Here is an 18,631-nt window from a genome sequence, read left to right as displayed (position 1 = left end):
AACTATTCTGTTCTTCTTGATGTAGGTCTTTATATATACTTACACGATATTGATACAACGTATCACGTTAATACTCATTTTTGAGCTAATTATTGAACATAATTGTGAATAAATATGTAAAAAATGCTCATTCATTAATAATTTTGAATTCTAAATTTTTTAACTTTAATATAAAACCTAACCCTTTTGAACTTGGAAAGCTCATGAAAAAAGAGTTTTCGAGCTCTTAGAGCTTGAAAACAGCGAGAAGTTTTGGGGCTGGCCCACAGGGTCAACTGATGGCCAGATCTCTTAATTTAAATTATTCAAAAATTGTGATAATTGTTGCAAAATAAATTACTATGTAAGGCAACATTTTATCCTCTAGTCATCCGTAAATCCATAGGGGTGGGAGGGGCGAACGGAGTACTGCAGGAAATACCAAGTTTTCGAGGACTTAAATACACTGAATCTGCTTTTTTTTAATGACATTTAAAGTAAGTAGAAAAAATTTTCAGGTACCGTTAAAAAAAGAAGAATTTTTCATTCTTGCGGGCAAAATGAGGTACAACCTAAAAAAGGTACAAAAAAAAATTTCGACCCCAAAAAACAAGTTTCAATTTTTTTGATTTCTTTGATTTTTTTTTTACATATTTGAAAATTTTTCGTTTTTTTCTCTTTCCCTCACATTTACTGAGTTACCAATGCAAAGATGAAAGAAAAGTGAAAAAAAAATTATTTTTTCATTTTAATTATGATTACTCAATTAAAGGAACAAAACTTGTTCCTTTAATTGTTTAGCAAAACTTTCATCGATCACCCCCAAAAAACGGCTCGAAAGATCGAGTTGAAAATTTATAGGGTTATTAGGGGTACATTAAGCTAAAAAAGTCCCTGCCAACAATATTTTTTTATCGATATTTGCAGAGTAGCGGTTGTTTTACTAAAAAAAACCAAAAAAAAGTCATTTTTTGTACTTACTTCTAAAGGATGTTAAAAATAAAAAAAAATTGTTTTTTCCAAAAATTGATGAACGGGTCTTGTAGAGAATTCATTCAAGTTCTTAACGCTGCCCTCAAATTTACTGTGCAATCATTGGTACCTGAAATGTCTATGATCAAAGCCAAAAGGATCATTTTTTGTTTGAAGGCTGATATCTCTGCAACAAATTGTCCTACGAGGTTAAAAAAAAACCAAATTGAAGCTGAATAAATTTGCCAAATGACTTATGCATTGGTTTAGTTGACAAAATTTTTTCACGGTCCGTTGGCTCTTTGGAAAAAAAAAAAAAAATTTAGAAATTTTTTGTCTCGCGCTATTTCTCATGTTAGCGTAATAACCAGACCTTTCAAAAATTTTGATAAAAAGGGACCAAAATTAGAGATTTCAAGCTATAAAGTGCTTTTTTCAAAATCTCGATACGATTATTTTTTACAAAGTTACAGCCTTCCAAAAATTACTAAAAAATTTATAAAATTTTTCTGTTCCTTTAATTTTTTGCATTAGTGTATAAACAACAACTCTGGTTGCTGGTAACAGTAAGTTTCAGAAAATGAAGAAGACGTACTTGCAATAATATCACACATCAAGTATAACCACTGAACCTTGTAGGGAGTTGAACAGAGTTTATATAGTTTTTATGAAGAAAGTATTAATTTGTAAAGAATATAATAATAACAAACTGGTATAAACTGTCGCCTCACTTTATCGAGACACCAAAAAAATATTTATCACTCCCAAGTTTTAATAAAGTCACTTTTTTTTTCTGTGCCTGCAATCTAGCTTATATGATCTCGGACAGTACTTATAGTATAAGAATATGGGTATGTTCCGATATACGCTGCGACCACTGTACAGAGTGCCGTCAATTTAGTATACTATGAAACCGTTTCTTTATAGCCAGCTATACTGATTACAATTCAAAACGGAACGCAGTCCAGTGTACTATACTAATCAGCTTCGTTTTTCGACGCGGTTTTCAAATGAGAACATTAAAGTTTTTTAATTCAATAAGAAAAACTAATATTGGGGTATTGTCAAATTAAAAAATTTATATGAATTGTAACTGTCAATAGAATTCATACTACAAGAAAAGTAAGTATTTTTAAATGAAAATAAGTATGTCCATCATAACTCAATTTAAATAAACTATGTACTACTTATTATACAGAGGTTATGTAAGGTAAAAGTAAACAGTTTTCTTTATAAAACTTAAGTATTAATTAATAATACTGAATTTAAGCATTAAAATTTTTTTGAAATTTTTATTAAACAATAAATGACAACATGTAAAAAAAAAGTTATCACTTGTTTATTTTTCAAATTTCTAAAAGTGAAACTTTTTAAATGAACTGTTTCAAAAATAATTTTATTGTTATAAAATACAAAAAAATGTTTGTATGTCTGGTAACCTTAGTGTCACAATAATTACTACTAATGAAAACCAATTTACAGCTAATGGAGTACACAATAGTTGGAATTGTGCTTGTTGGTGCAGTTCAAAATTTATTGGAATCTTCAGACGAAGATGATTCTAGCGACGATAAAGATCTCATTTATTGTTTTGGAAATCGAGCAGGACAAGTTATCATTCCAAGAACCCAAAATTATGTAGAAAATACGGTTTTTCGGATGAGTGATGAGACTTTCAAAAGTCATTTTCGGTAAGGCATGCATTTTATCCAATTAAGTGATAATCATAATTTTCCTATTATAAACCACAGATATTTGAACAATTATTAATTTGAATAATTAGTAGTTTACTTATAAATCAATTACAGTATGAGACGAGATACTTTTGAATTTCTGATAAATTTACTCGGACCGGACTTGCAAAAACAATCTGTCCACTTTGGTAGACTTCCTATTCCTGTCGAAAAACAGCTTCTCCTGAGTATTTGGACCATGGCAACACCAGATTCCTACAGGTAGATTTTTCACATACATGAAATTTTATTGTAAAGATCTTCAATTATTAAAAATTACAGTGATTGAAAAGAATAGCTTACTATTATTTTAATTCTACAGATCAGTGTGTGATCGTTTTAATGTCGGGAAAGCAACAGCTTGGAGAACTGTTTGGAAAGTCGTAAAATCAATATATAATTATCTACCTGTTTGCATAAAATGGCCTACCCCTGAAGAAGCAAGGATAACATCAAATCATATGTATCGAAAATACGGATTTCCTAATGTATTGGGAGCGGTCGATGGAACACATATAAGAATTGCTCAGCCAAAAGAGCATCATGCCAGCTACAGTAACCGCAAAGGATTTCATTCTATTCAAACTCAGGTTTTTGAAATTATTATATTTATATTGATAAACTGTATACTTACCAAACTTGTTTAAATTAATGTAATTTAATAATTTCAGCTGGTATGTGATCACAAGTTAAAAATTATTCATGCGTACTGTGGTCAAGCCGGCTCAGTTCATGACGCTCGTGTTTTTCGGCTGTCAAATTTACAAAATTATTGCACACCTGAATTTTTCCCTAATGATACCCATTTGTTAGGAGATAAAGCTTACAGTATTCAACCTTGTATAATGATACCTTATAGAAATAATGGTAACTTGCATGAAGATTCGGTGCAATACAATAACATACATTCAAGTGCTCGTATGATTATAGAACGAGCTAATGCTTTATTAAAAGGAAGATTTCGTAGTTTATTAGATAAATTACCATTCAAAAGAACAGACTTAATGCCATATTATGTTATTGCTTGTTGTATTTTGCATAACATTTGTATTATGAAAGATGATTTAATTGACATCCCAGTTCTTGTGAATCATGAAATTCCGGCAATGGATGTATATATTGAAATGAACAATGCCATAAAAGTTGCTGGAATGGAAAAAAGAGAAAGATTCAAAAATTTTATGAATAATGTATGAGTTCCAAACTGTCATAACACATGGATACTAATCAGCTGATAATAAAATTATGTACATAAATTTAGAAGAATTAAACTTCAAAATCGATTTGCCGAAGAAAAAATTGTAAATCTTACTGTCACCCTATATTTATCAAAAATCTTTGATAACAAAGCGTATTATGCTAATTTTTTGAATAAAATTACTGAAAATAAGTAATGAAATTTTATCATGTTCATATGTTTTTATTTTTACTTTTAATTTATTTTTCATATATCTTATAAAATATCTTATGTTATTCTTGCGATAAACCGATCAAAATACGAAAAATATAAATTTTATTACATTTGTACTTTTGTAAGCTTATTATCGACATAAATATATCTTTATAAAAAAAAAACAATAAAAGACTTATGATTAAATGAAAAATATTAATACTTGTAACTTCAATGATAATAAATTTTTCTTAAAGGTACTTGAATTTTGTTTCTAAAGTTAACAATTTCATAGCGTATATTTTTTATACGTATAAAAAGTAAGTATATTCTTTGACGTTTTCTAAAGCATATTGAAATTAGAATATAAAAAAAATAACGTTGTGCGTCAAAAAATCATAAATCTCCTTGTCCTTTTGTAATATGATCTACAAGTTTGTTAAGAGCACAAGATAATTGAGCTATAGATGCGATTTTCTCACGATGATGTTGTTTTCGAGTTTTACAATTTTCTTTTTTAGCTGCAAGTAATTCTTCACAGTAATTTGTTAAAGTTTTCTGCCGCTTTCGTGGTGGGCTGATAATTGCAGGATCTATAAAATATCAAAAATTTTAATAAAACCGATAATGTTGTAAGTTTATGTAATTTAAGAAGAATATATTTGATTAAAGTTGGTCTAACTATTATGTTATAATAAAAAGTATTTCATGAAATTAAATTATGTAAGTACCTATTTTATTGGTAGAATTTGATCCGGCAGTAGAAAGAGGTTTGACCCATGGTTGTTCACCAAATACTTCTTCCATTTTCTACAAATTAATTTACTTAGAATATCGGTAAAAATTTCGAAAAGGGTCAAGAAAAAAATAATTTCGATGATTACATCATAGAAAGCCCACGTTATTGGGGAATTCCCCGATTTTTTGTTGCTATCTTTTAAACCTTTATAATGACGTTTGAGCGTTTCCCATTTTGTTTTAAATTTCTCGTTAGCAATGGGTGGTAAGTCCTGCAGACTAAGGGTTTCGTTGACGTCATTTGCTATTTTTTTCCACACTTCATCATTGCTAATATTTGCGTCAAGGAATTCCAGTTGATATTCTTTATAAGCCGCTATAAGAAGTAAAACCTCATTCTTGCTCCAATTCTGTAAATAGATAAATATATAACAAAGTAATGGATATTATAGTTAATGTAAATATAATCATCTAATTGATATAATTGTATGTTGCAAAAGTTGACTGAAATTTTAAAAATTGTCATAAATTTCTTTTGAATAATCAGCTTTCACAAAGAAAAAATAAAATAAACAAGAGTAGTGGCTATTTTCTACATTTTCTGATGAAATCTATTGTAATCACTATTATTTTTACAACTTCATTATTTGAGAAACACAAAAGAGCTTTCAGAACCTATCGATTTATGTACTGAAAAAATAATTATTCCTCTTCTGCCATAACTCACCTGTACTTTTTTTTGTACCCAATGACTTTTTTGCTTTTGATAGTTTGTCAAAAGACTTTCCTGGCGTTGAATTCGCCTCAAAAGACTTAAATGATGTTGAAGGGGTTTCGAAAAACATTTCAGCTTCGAACGTACCGGCATCTAATGTAGATTGATTTTCCTTTTCTTTTTCTTCCAAATTATAAGTCTCAATAGGACCATCAAATACATTCTCTGTGGATCATCAATAAATTACAATTTTTATATAATTAGTCTATACATAATATAAACATAATTTTTAAATTAATAAGAGGTTCTCATATTGTTTGTAAACAATAATCATTCGTAAATTATCAATATATCTTATTTTGGTTAATTTCAAACTTTTACCTTGATCTTTAAATTTACAATGCTCCAACAGTCGAGTTGCAAACCTTGTATCTGCAAAATAATAATAAAAAAGAATTTAAAATTTTATTACAACAAAAATACTCAAGAATTTACTTTTGAAACATTCATACAATGATAAATTTACCTTCTCTAGCACGATCGAAAATTTCCTGCGTCACTTTCAACTCGTACTGAGTATTACTTACACAGTCTAATAAGCTCAATCTTCGTAAATTTTCCATTGTTTTGTTAAATAGTCCAAGCTAATTCTTCAATTAGAATTATATATTTTTGTTATTAAACTGTAAGTTATATCAGCCGTTAGGCACTCAAGTGGTTTTTATTGATCACGTGATCAAAGCACTGCAAGTACCTTACCTCAAAAACACCAGTGCTCGCAGTGGAAATATGGCGGTGATTTGTGACGTCATATATTTCCCTAGCATACTGCGGCTGTATACTGGCAGTTCATAACGGAACGAATTTTTTAACAGTGAGAGCACTGTGCAGTACTTACAGTGTATATCAAAACATACCCTATATGTGGCCGATTGAATAATTCCGCGACTAGTTTGCCGGGAATGAGTTGTAACTTATTTTTAAAAAAATAAAATAGACAAAATGTTTGAGTATAAAAATTTTCTGATTGCAATTTGATTTATTTTATCCGAGAGCCAAGCTGCTGCTCGGTAAAGATTCTAGTTACACACTGATAATTGTAAAACTTACGAAAAATTGCTTAGAGTTAAAAATTTACAAAATGCTTAATACCCAAGTGAGTAGGAGTAAGAAAAATAAGAAAGCGGGGAAGTGGGAGTTGTGATTGGAAGCTACGGGCATGGGGTGGATCCGGAAAAGTGGAAAAAGGGCTGACCCAGCGTGGGAACGTGGTAAGAGGAAGGGGCATGATGAGACCGGTCAAGAAGGACAAGGACGTGAGTAGTTGAACAAGGGGAGTTCACCCCCCCCCCCCGATAAAACAGATTGTGGGTTCTAGTCCGTGCTAAGTTACCGACGGAGGGTAACCTATCGGCGGACGGTGGACATACTGGTGGTCGGTAAGGCCTGTTTTACCGACTGTCCTTAGATTGGCAGTCGGTAAACTTTGATTTGGCAGTCGGCAAGCTCGTATTAGCAGTCGGTAAGCTCTATTTTACCTACTGTAAATCATTCTTGAGCTCATTTCAGGCACTGTTTGAGCTTTATGGTGGCCATTCTGAGCTCATAATATATCTCTGCCGGTTCAATTGAGCTCGTTTTCGACTAGATGTCGGTTAAAGTCTGTACTGAGCGGGAAATTTTGAAACAAAAAAGACTTCGTGATGGCGATCAAGGCTGACGATTTCCAGTCTATCAGCCTTGAGCGTCATCACAAAGTACATTTACACACCCATCCGGTTTTATATATTGAAACTGGGGTGTGTAAGGGTACATGCGAGAAGCTTGCGAAGTGCACGCCATCTATTGGTTTAGTTCCCCCCCCACTCTTCTCTTGAATATTGCATCATGTAACAGGCCTGGACTTGTTTTTCCTTTGTTTATGACGTCATCTAACAGGTTTGAACTCGTTTTCTTTTGTTTGTGACGTCATTCGACAAGTTTGAACTTGTTTTATGGTTTGGGGTGGGGGATCCTGGTCTGAGCGCTGAGCTCGAGAGCTCGCATCCAGTCAGTCTACGCTGAGAAGAGTTGAAGTGAACAGTTTGCGTGCCAGACCTTGTATTTATGGCTGAATTAACTGAAAGTGAAAAGATTTTTCTTCGTAATAATTACCCTTTTGCGGAAAGTTTTGAAGATCTCATTGCAGGGGTTTTTTGGCGACGTGCCTCCTCCTGAGTCTATCGGTAAATTTATTGACGATATAATTGCATTCGCGAAAAACACGGAAATAATTCACAGTGTTCGATTAGAAGCATCGTGTATAAGCTGCCACGATAGGAGAATTTTGTCCAGAAGATTAATAAAAACTACTGAAAAGTTGGTAAAACTAGAAAAGCGTATGGCAAATAAATAATTACGATGAGTCGTTCGTCAAGGTACGTAGTAATAATTTTTTTTCAATCACCTGCTTTATAGTCTTTTAATTATAATAACTAATTAATTAAACTTCTTTTTTAGACCTCATGTGTGTACGGATGTATGTTTTCATGATGCGCAGATCGACTTCGAGGATGTAATGGACGACGACAACGTTAATGACTTTGATCGTCATAACAAAGAACAAAAGAACGAAATCGATGTACAAGTGAAGCATTGGAAGAAATTATTACTCAGCTTCAAAGATCGCCGTGAGTACGAACAGGCTTGCCATAAGACTACGTTTATGTTAACCAAGCTATTATTTAATGCTAACAAACAGCAATAATGGAATTAATAATTGATTTTGTGGGTTTTGAGATGCCTGATGGCAAATTTGTGGTGAAAGAACTTTGCGCTACTGATATTTATGATAAAGTGAGTAGATATGGACTTGCACGATGTGAACATTGGTTGTTTGAACCACCTTTGGATCAAGTTGACGTTGCTGTAATGCAGAAAAGTATTGATCACTGTGGACATCAACATTCAATATCATGGATAGCTGGTTTGCTACCATACGAATTATTGAAAGAAATTCTCGAAATTATGGTCAAACATGCACGATACTTTTACGTGCAAGGTGAATGGAAGAAAAAATGGCTTGAAGATCTAATTGACACCGCTGTTCCAATTATTGACTTGGAAAAAATGAGGTTTTTCTCACTCTATCAAAAAAACGATTTCTTGAAACATCAATGTCCATATTATGCTTATCATTTGAAGAAATTGGATACTTCATGCGCATTTCAAAATGTCCAAGAGTTCAAGAGATGGTTCTGGCATTTTTATGGAATTCAACCAACCTATGAGAAGTCAGTTCAGATCTTCAATCAATTGAAGAATTTACTGTGTATGGTTGATCGAGATATCGCATGTCTTGATGATACATTTATCCTTGAAAATGCAGCCCAGCAAATCGATTTCGCTTGGCACAAACTACCAGAAGAATTAAAAAATAATGAAAAATTAATGGGCTATCAAAGGTGTCGGGATCATTATACATTCAACGATGATATCCCTGATAGCTTTGCATATCCATTTAAAAAAGATTGCTCTAACTGTAGTACATTTTTTTTAGTTTAAAAACAATATCTATAGTTTATTATCTATTTGAGGTTATGTACGGCTAGAATGTATATTTTTTTAGGTTAAGAAAAAAATACTATAGTTTTATGTTGTATTTGAGGTTATGTACGACTAAAATGTATAGTTTTAGGTTAAGAATAAAGACTATAGTTTATGTAAGACTAAAATGTATATTTTAGGTTAAGATAAATATCTATAGTTTATTATGTGTTTAAGGTTATGTAAGACTTCAATGTATATTTTAGGTTATAAGTAATAAAAAACACTATATATCAATATAAAAAAAAAGTTTATTTATTTATAAATGTAAGTTTATTAATTAATACAGGTTCAATAATTATATTTAATTTATTAATTCTTTGTTTAAATCGTTCGCGATCTCTTGCTGCTTGTTCCCATTCGCCTCTTCTTGCTTGCTCGTGTGCAAATCTCCATACATACATGTAATGTGTGGTGGGTGTTGGATTAAATTTAACAGTCTTCATATTAGTTTTCGTACGATGCTGCTTAGAGGATTATACTCGACTATGCGATCATGTATAATGAGACAATAAGCTGATGTCTGCGCAGGAAATTGATTTGCGGATTCAAATTCCAGACGAATGTCCACTGGTCCAGATTTTACCGATTCGTTTTGTTTCGAACAATCGATAACGTAGAGCGGTGCTTGTTCCAAAAATTTCTTCTTCGTTAGCAGTGGCTCAGGTTCTTTGTTGTAGTATGAAATTTGAAAATTTATGTACATGTCGTACAACAGAGCATATTGATTGTTTGCAATGTTGAGGTTTAAATTCCCATAAGGATAACTCTGAGAGTTTAAAAATAATTTTATATCTCGGATGTTGCAGTGATCAAATCTGCTGGCATTTTTAGTTGCGTCATTTTTTCTTGCTGTTTGAAATCCAAGTATCACAAAACGTGGTTTCTCAAGCTGCGTAGAAGTTTTTACTGCCCAAATGTGCTTTGAAGTATTTGGCAATAGAGGATACTCGTACAGCTCCCAAGCACGAAAACTGATTGAGATAGCTGGATCACTTGTGATATAATTCAAAGCTTCAATTTTTTGTTTATCAGCCATAGTCACATATGGTACAATCCGCTCGATTTTTTGCAGTGTAATTTTAACAGCTTCAGCATGAGCTCCAGCAGCAGGTGTGGCCACAACGTAGGCATTCAAATCAGCATTTGATCTTATTAATATTAATTCATGCTTTGCATTGATGACAACTTTATGGTAATCTTCAGCAAATCCAAGCAAAAGACTGAGTGGTATAGATACATCAAAGTAGCCATTGTCATTGTGTAATTTGTTTACAGCTTCATCTACAATCCAGCCTGAGTTCTCGAGTGTATTTTGTTGAGCAGGACTCAGTGATGTGTATCCTTTCATGAGACTTGTGATACCGACATTTTTATTACGATCAATCTCAACACCATTGAGCTCGTAGCGTAGTTCTTCAAACATATGACAGACTGTCATGTTGACCATGTGAGTAGTTGCACTTACAGCTGTACCATCAGACTTTGTGAATTTTCCGTACACATGTAGTGTACTCTTACTTGGAAGTAGACACAAATCTTGATGTTGAACAGCAATTCTTATTTCATCGCTGTTGTTGAATGTTGATGAAGCATACGGGAGATGAGCATGCGCTTCATAGTGCGCAATTGACTCATCAAAAATAATTTGTCGTTGAATATTTAAGATTTCCGCCGCCGCCATGGTCGTGTACACGTCAAACAACAAAAATAAATTTTTATTTTCTTAATTTTCCACGTAATTTTAGTCCTAGGCTCTGTAGAAACTGAGCGTTCTGATGTGTTAACACCTTGTGAGGTACTCGGCGACTGATGTTGCTCGACCATGTTGCTATCTTTTTATAGCCAGCACCACTTTTTGTCTCATACACAATACCCATTATTTTATAGACTTTATATGCAGTCTTATGGTTATTGTCTCACCTCTGAAATTAGCCAGTTTTCCGTCTTGATCGACAATTCTTAGTCTGAGATTTTGTATTGCTTGTACGGCGATTGGAAGATAAATGACGTGAGATGGCAATTCAACAATCTTATATCCTGGTGGTACACTTGGAAAAAATTCATGAATTGTGTGGACTCTGTGCTCATTTATGTAAGCACCTGATGTAATGTTGCACTTAACTCTCAGAGCATTGAGTTTTAATATTTTCACTGGTAAATCTGATGAGTGAGTTTTATGTGGTGTCAGCTTTCGGTTTGTAAATCCCAGTAGTGTACCAATAGAATCTTGGGGTGTAAAATTCACAAATTGATCACATTTAATTTCACTTCTCAATTCATTATTATTGGCTTTTATGCTGATGCTAAGTCTTTGTAATTTCTTTTGAATGTATTTTTCAATGTCAGTGATTTCGTAACTTCCTGTTGGTATTGTCAAGACTCTCTCTTCAACAGTTTCATATTTTCCAGCTTCTATATTTTCACTTATTGTATTATCTTCAGTTACTGAGACATTGTTATCAATCTTTGTAATTACTGCAACATTCCTTTTAGCTCTTTTTTTCTTGACTATTTTTTTCTCATCAACATTATTTTTATCATTTGTATCAATTTTTTCGATATCAATATTATCCACAGGATAAGAGACATAGAATTTATTAGCACCAACATCAATATTGGGTATTGAATTAAATGTTAATAACTCTACAAGTCCCAGAACATAATTTTTATTTGGTGATAATTCAATTGGAGGGAAATAATTGGCCTCCAACACGGAGGTGGATCCTGTCAGTGTTAATGTGAATGACTCAGCCATGACTGATGTGCTGTACACAAAGTCACATTAATTTATAGTTGTCCAGTGAGAAATTTTAGACATAAATGTCCGCATATAATTGTATCAAAATCCTGATATCTTCTGTGATTATATTTTACGCTACCAACATCGAGATACTCCATAAGATCTTGCGGTGGTTGTAAATTACCAAAACTGTCAAAATAAATAACTTTATTATTATTTTTCTTGTATGCAACCCAATGAGTACCAGGTCCGAATTTATCATCAAGTTTAATAATAGCTGATTCGTTTTTTCTCGGACCAGTTTTAGGTAAATCATTTCTCATAAAAACACCGCGAAAGTTTGGAATTTTTAGAGCTTTAGCGTATTTCAATAAGTCGATGTTTGTAAGTGGTCGATGTGGTAGCTCTACTTGTTTTTTGACTTGCATCCTCTGCCTACTGGATATGGTCTCAAAAATAAACCCATACCACGTCTGTAAGGTCTCAAGTATAAACCTTTACCCATAGATATTTGCTCCATTTTCAAATTATGGCGTTTGCTCTCTTCCAATCGATTTTTAGCAGCACTTGCATCATTTACAGCTTTCGCTATACCAGCAGCACCCCCAGCCAAAGCTCCTGTTGCACTCAGGCCGGCAAAAAGTGGTATTAAAAATGGTAGTACACCACCAACTTTGGATGGAACGGGTAGAATTCGTGGCAGCCGAATATTTTTTTTCCCACCAGATTTTTTAACTGCCTGACGAGCTCCTTTTAATGCCGTTTTAATTGGATCACCTCCAGGAGTCATGGAATTTTTGGCAGCTGTGACAACTTGTCTTAGTGCTACTTGTTTCTTTACACTAGTCTTTTTCTTGCTAGTCTTCCTCTTGCTAGTCTTTCTCTTGCTAGTCTTTCTCTTGCCAGTTTTTTTCTTAGTAGGCTTTCTCTTTACTAGGCTTTTTTTCTTGCCAGTTGTTCTCTTCTTCTTCAAACCCATTCCGAATCTTTTTTTCATCTTCATGATTTTATTTACACTCCACGCAGCAGCTTTTTCACCAATACCAGCGTCTTTTGCTTGATAACGTTGCCACGCCTTCTCAGCAAGTATTTGATCAGCCTCGTGACGTGCTGCCAAATTTTCGCGATTATACGAGTATGCGATATCGTGTTCTTTACACACAACGTCCAGAGGATTAATCCCGGGATCACCACGAGCTAATCTTTTGGCTAGCTTTGTACCTGGTCCACAGTACTGGTATCCAGGTATGTGTAGTTCAACTGGTAGCTTATTAATTAGACTGTTTATAAAACCTTTACCACTGGTCTTTACACATGTGCTCTCCATAGTAGCAGCATCATGACTGACTTAAAATGATATAAAACCTGGTTCTTATAGCTCGCTGAGTGAGTTGTTGTTGTGATCGCAAACTGGCAACATGGAGTTTAAAAGTCAAGCGGCCAAGTTACCAGTAATAAATTTTGATCAAATTGTTCAAGGTACCGGAGTGAAAAAAGTTAAGAGACACGGCGCTTTATTACCAAACAGTGTACGCGCTATATTTTGTGGTCCATCAAATTGTGGAAAAACAAATGCTCTACTCTCACTCATCATACACCCCAATGGCTTGAGATTTGATAATATTTATCTCTACTCAAAATCTCTAAACCAACCGAAATATAAATTTTTAGAATCACTACTTAAACCAATTGAAGGTATTGAATTTTTTACATTCAACGAGCACGAAGAAGTACTAAAACCTGAAGATGCAAAACCAAACTCATTGATGATATTTGATGATGTCGCTTGTGAAAAACAAGATCATATCAGAGCATACTTTTGTATGGGTCGACATAAAGATGTTGACAGTTTTTATCTCTGTCAGACTTATACACGTATTCCTAAGCATTTGATACGCGACAATGCAAATTTTATAGTTCTCTTTCGACAAGATGAAATGAACTTGAAGCATGTGTATGATGATCATGTAAATACTGACATGTCATACAATTTATTCAAAGATTTGTGTTCAGCATGTTGGAATGATGTTGATGGTAAATATGGTTTTGTCGTCATTGACAAAGACAGTGAACTAAATAGTGGTAGATATAGAAAAGGATTTGACTGTTTTATTAGTATAAATTAAGTTGTACTTGATAAATAGTCATCAGAGATTAAGTGAACTTTAACCCATCAACATGAAGACCGAGGAGCTTTCAAAGCAGAGAGATGTCTTACATCAGATATCCCAGGCTAGTGATGCTATCCGACGAAAGCACAGAATGCTCAAGTTGGGTAAAGACACAGCTGAGAAGGCAATGGGTGAAATGTTTAAGCCTATTGTTACACCTCTGCAGAGTCTAGTCGAGTCGTCTAAGCATAAAATCAAACAAGAAATCAAACAAGAAGTCAAGGAAGAATTTAAAGATGATAATTCAACGGTGAATAATGCTACAGAATTTGATGATGCTAGTAATTATGATAGTATTATCTCTGAAGATAGAAGTGGAACTCTGGAAGAAACACAAGTATTTCCTGCTGCATCGAGTACCCCCGCTAAGCCAGTGAGTGGTGAAATAAAATCATATTTAGCTAAAGTGTACAGAAGAAGTAAAGATATTGATATGAGATATGGTATTCGTCGACGTTTTAATGATTTTTATATTGGTGATTCTGAAATAACTTTTGACGATAATGAGATTAGAATAAAAAATAAAAATTACTCTGTTACTCCTGGTTTATTGGAATTATTATTTAAGAAATCGCCGGATGATTCAAAAGTCACGCAGAATGATAAAAATAAATATCTCGAAATTATTAAAATGACAAATACTCATAGAAAAAATTATAAACCAGATGGTAGTTTTTATGAAGACTCGACAATCAAGTATAATAATTATATTGCCGATTTTCTCGATAAAAATGCAAACTTATCAAAAGGTAAAGGATTACCGAATTTTATGGTTGCGAAAAAGAAAAAATCACGTATGGATTATGTCTACTGGGATGATCCAAATGAACTAGTTGACCGTCTGCGTTTACTCATGGCATCTCAAGCAGCTGGAAATCCAAGTCACACCAATGAAATCATATCAATTATTGAAGAGCTACGAGAAGCGGGGATTATTTATTAGCATCTGCTGTGTCAAATCTATACCACTTATTTGCTGACTGTTGAAGTGAAAAGAGCAAAAAAATGAGTATCGATATATTTGGACGTTCACTACAAACTGGTGCTGTAATCAGTGGACCGCCAGGACCACCTGGACGAGGATTTCAAGTAACTGTTGACGGACAGTATGATGTTGAGCGCAAGAGATTGTGTCATGTTGGCAAACCTGCTGAAGATAGCGATGCAGCAACTGTAAAATTTACACGTGATCTTGTATATCACGAGCTGTCTTTAATGTATGATAGTATAAGGAATGATCAGTCTGAGATCATTTCACATTTACACTCTCAAGTGGTAACACTCGACTCTGCTGTAAAGCTATCAAAAAAAGAAAATCAAGAACTAAAAGTTAAAATAAAACGTATAAAGTTACAAAAAGACTTAATCAGTAGAAATACACAGCGAATAAAAGAATTGGAAGCTAGAATTTTTGTTATCAATGGAGGACAAGAAATCAGTAATAGCGTATGAGTTGCACAGACCAGCACGCAGAAATTATCAACGTCGTCATGTTGACATACGAGCACTTGATGAAACTTGGCAAGCTGACTTAGTTGAAATGATTCCTTATGCAACAGTAAACAAAGGAAATAAATATCTGCTAACTGTCATAGATATTTTTTCTAAGTATGCTTGGGCTGTACCGATTAAGAGTAAAAGTGGCAGTGATGTCACCAGTGCAATGAAATCTATATTTCAACTAGGTCGTGTTCCAAAAAATCTGCACGTTGACCAAGGCAAAGAATTTTATAATAACGAATTTCAAGAACTCATGCAACGTAAAAACATCAATATGTACTCGACATTCAGCAACTTGAAGGCGTCCATATGTGAACGATTTAATAGGACACTTAAAAATAAAATGTGGCGTGAATTCTCTGCACGTGGTACCTATAAATGGATTGATATACTAGAAGACTTATTGGATACTTACAATAATACCAAACATCGGACAATTAAAATGAAACCTGCTGATGTAACTGTTGCTAATGAAAAAGAACTGCTGGAAAGAATATACAAACCTCTTCAAGCTCAGCAACAAGCACGAAAAAATAAATTCAAAGTCGGAGACAAAGTTCGAATCAGCAAGTACAAACATGTGTTTGAGAAAGGTTACACACCCAACTGGACGACTGAAATTTTTACAATTAAGACAGTACAGAAAACAAATCCAACAACGTATAAGCTTGTAGACTATCAGGATAAGCCAATTGAAGGTGGATTTTATGCAGAAGAACTCAGCAAAGTCAAATATCCAGATGTATATCTAGTGGAGAAAATTATAAAAAAACGCGGAAATAAATTGTACGTAAAGTGGCTCGGCTTCGATAGCTCCCACAATAGCTGGATTGAAAAATCTGATCTGTAAATAAACTTATAAAATACACTTATATCTATAAAATAAAAAAACAATTTTTTTCATTTGTATATAAATGTTTTATTCATTTTATTTACACACACATATCCTTAAAACTTATTTTTACATACTTAAAAAAAACTAATTTCTTACAATATTTTTGCATTTTTTTTTTTTTTTTTTTTTTTTTTTTTACAAAAGTTTTCTTTTTTTAATAGATATAACATTTTCATCGTCTTTATCATCATCATCATTATTTGATGTGAATCCCCATGGCAATGTGTCGGTTGAGTTGTCCAAAAGTTGTCGTTTGTCGTCAGTCCAGCTTAAGGCTATTTTGTGCTGTGCTACTGTCGTCACGTTGTGTTTGGAACTTTTAATTAAGTACTGTTTTTTTGTCAAGTTAATGTGATCGTGAAGACATCTCTCGAAATCATCAAACGTGATAGTTCGCAACGTCGGACCTTTGATCCCCTTTGCTCGTTTTTTCGTTTCATCCTCATTTAAAATTTTGTATGCATATAGCTTGGCCCTAAGTCCGTTGAAATGAGTCATAATTTTCCCATTATTCTCATCTTTCATCAGACCTGGGACCTTTTTGTTTGCTATTGGCATATTGTACGAGTTTTGAGGCGGGTAGTCCGACGTATCAAATTTTGAAATATCACGTTTCATGATTTCGTAGATGTCTGGTACTGTGAAGTGGTAAATTAAACTGTCAGTGTCCGTGTACATCAACTTAGATTGTTGGTTTGTGAAGTTCTGTTTGACATAGTTATAGTGGAAATCATAGATAAATATTTTTGATAAATCTAAAATCGCGAACCCAGTGTAAATAGGTTTGTCAAAATATACCTGGGTTGTTTTCATTTCCACTATAACCATGTCTTTGTCAAAGATAGTAAGACTATGGAAGTTAGGTTTGCAAATGAAGTCTGATGCACCGTATCGACCAGACCATCTAGTAACTAATTGAACATCTTTGTGTTTCCTAACATTTTCCATAGTCTTACCGAAGACTGCGTTATTCATGAGTTTGAAAAAATTCTTCTCAAACTCATTTTGGGCAGCCTTCCTACAGTCTGTATTCTTGTCGATGTATGTCTTTAGCCATGGGGATTGCTCAAATTTGAGTACGCGATGAATTTTTTTCAACTGCATTCCTAAATCTAAACATTGTTTTAAATTTTCACAATGAATTATATATTTATCTTTATCATACAGTGTTGTACATAATTTAGTAGACTTGCTACCCGGCGGTAAAAAGTGCTCAGGGCACAATGGTAAATCTTGGTGTAGGTCATGTAGCTCCTGAGGATAGTGCAAGTCTACTTCTAAAATATATCCTACAGTGTCATTGGTATTTACGAAGTTATTTACATTAATTAAATCATTTTCATCTACCCACTCAAATGAGCCTTTAGGTAGTGGCATACTCATTGCCGCGCCATACAAATTATTGACGTCAAAATACATCAAGTATGACTCGGGTTTGTTAACATCAAATTCATTACCCATGTACCGATTGTTGGCCTTCGCATACCTATTAGTACACTGAGACACTCCACCTCGTATACCTTTCTCTATGAAAAGTACCATTTCGGGGTCAGTCAACAGTTCCAGTTCCACATTAGTGTACTTCAGCATTGCATCAAAAGCTAATCCGGGCGCTGTGTAATAGTGCAGCGGGTCTAAGTTATAATTATTTAAACAATTTTGTCTGAAATTTTCAAATACATCGGCCAAGAGTAGTACATCAGTCTTGAGATATAGATCAGAGTACTCGCCTAATGTACTGATGTTAAATTTATTCCAGACAAGTTGAGCAAATGCATAATTATCGTCAGTTATACCAGTATTGGATAATTTTGAAAAAAATGAGTTTTGATCGGGCAACTGTTTGTCATTAAGCTTATCAATGTTTGTAATGTATTCATACGGGAATACACCTTTGCGAGTAACTAATTGAAATTTTTCCGGATCTGGGTAATGAAGTTTGGTGATTTGTTTATTGTCATCATCAAGATAAGATGCTAATTTTTCTAAACTTGATGCCATGAATCTAAATGAATCTATAAAGCGTAAAGATACGGATATATTATTAATGGACTTTGTAAATGAGATATATCGCTCTTTATTAATTGGCAATAATGTAACTTTACCTTCAAAAACTGTTGCTAATGATTTAATTAAAAAATGAGAATCATACCCAGATAAATTGTGAAATACTACCGGTATTACATGAGATTTCGGATAATTTAAATTGC

General features: G+C 33.4%; 2 protein-coding genes across 2 annotated transcripts; one reads left to right on the top strand and one right to left on the bottom strand.

Annotated features, from left to right (window-relative positions):
• Window positions 1-2,562: 2,562 nt before the first annotated feature.
• Window positions 2,563-3,880, top strand: LOC103578008 (putative nuclease HARBI1). The gene is made up of 4 exons (XM_008558928.2): window positions 2,563-2,642; window positions 2,760-2,906; window positions 3,007-3,274; window positions 3,356-3,880. The coding sequence occupies exons 1-4, from the start codon at window positions 2,611-2,613 to the stop codon at window positions 3,878-3,880; spliced, it is 972 nt and encodes a 323-aa protein (XP_008557150.2). The 5' UTR covers window positions 2,563-2,610.
• A 5,674-nt stretch (window positions 3,881-9,554) lies between these two features.
• Window positions 9,555-10,796, bottom strand: LOC128667669 (uncharacterized). Its single transcript, XM_053738764.1, has one exon. It carries the CDS (start codon window positions 10,794-10,796, stop codon window positions 9,555-9,557), a length of 1,242 nt encoding a protein of 413 aa, XP_053594739.1.
• Between the last annotated feature and the right edge of the window lie 7,835 nt (window positions 10,797-18,631).

The sequence above is a fragment of the Microplitis demolitor genome, chromosome 1, assembly GCF_026212275.2.
Source record: "Microplitis demolitor isolate Queensland-Clemson2020A chromosome 1, iyMicDemo2.1a, whole genome shotgun sequence".
NCBI lineage: Eukaryota > Metazoa > Arthropoda > Insecta > Hymenoptera > Braconidae > Microplitis > Microplitis demolitor.
Note: the sequence above shows the minus strand (reverse complement) of the source record. Positions and strands in the feature narration are given on the sequence as shown.

Excerpts from the sequence above, each read along its gene's own strand:
- LOC103578008 (XM_008558928.2), top strand. The coding sequence starts at position 2,611 with ATGAGTGATGAGACTTTCAAAAGTCATTTTCG. Across the intron at positions 2,907-3,006 it reads GCAACACCAGATTCCTACAG|ATCAGTGTGTGATCGTTTTA; the intron begins GTAGATTTTTCA and ends TTAATTCTACAG. Across the intron at positions 3,275-3,355 it reads TTCATTCTATTCAAACTCAG|CTGGTATGTGATCACAAGTT; the intron begins GTTTTTGAAATT and ends TAATAATTTCAG.
- LOC128667669 (XM_053738764.1), bottom strand. The coding sequence starts at position 10,796 with ATGGCGGCGGCGGAAATCTTAAATATTCAACGACAAATTATTTTTGAT.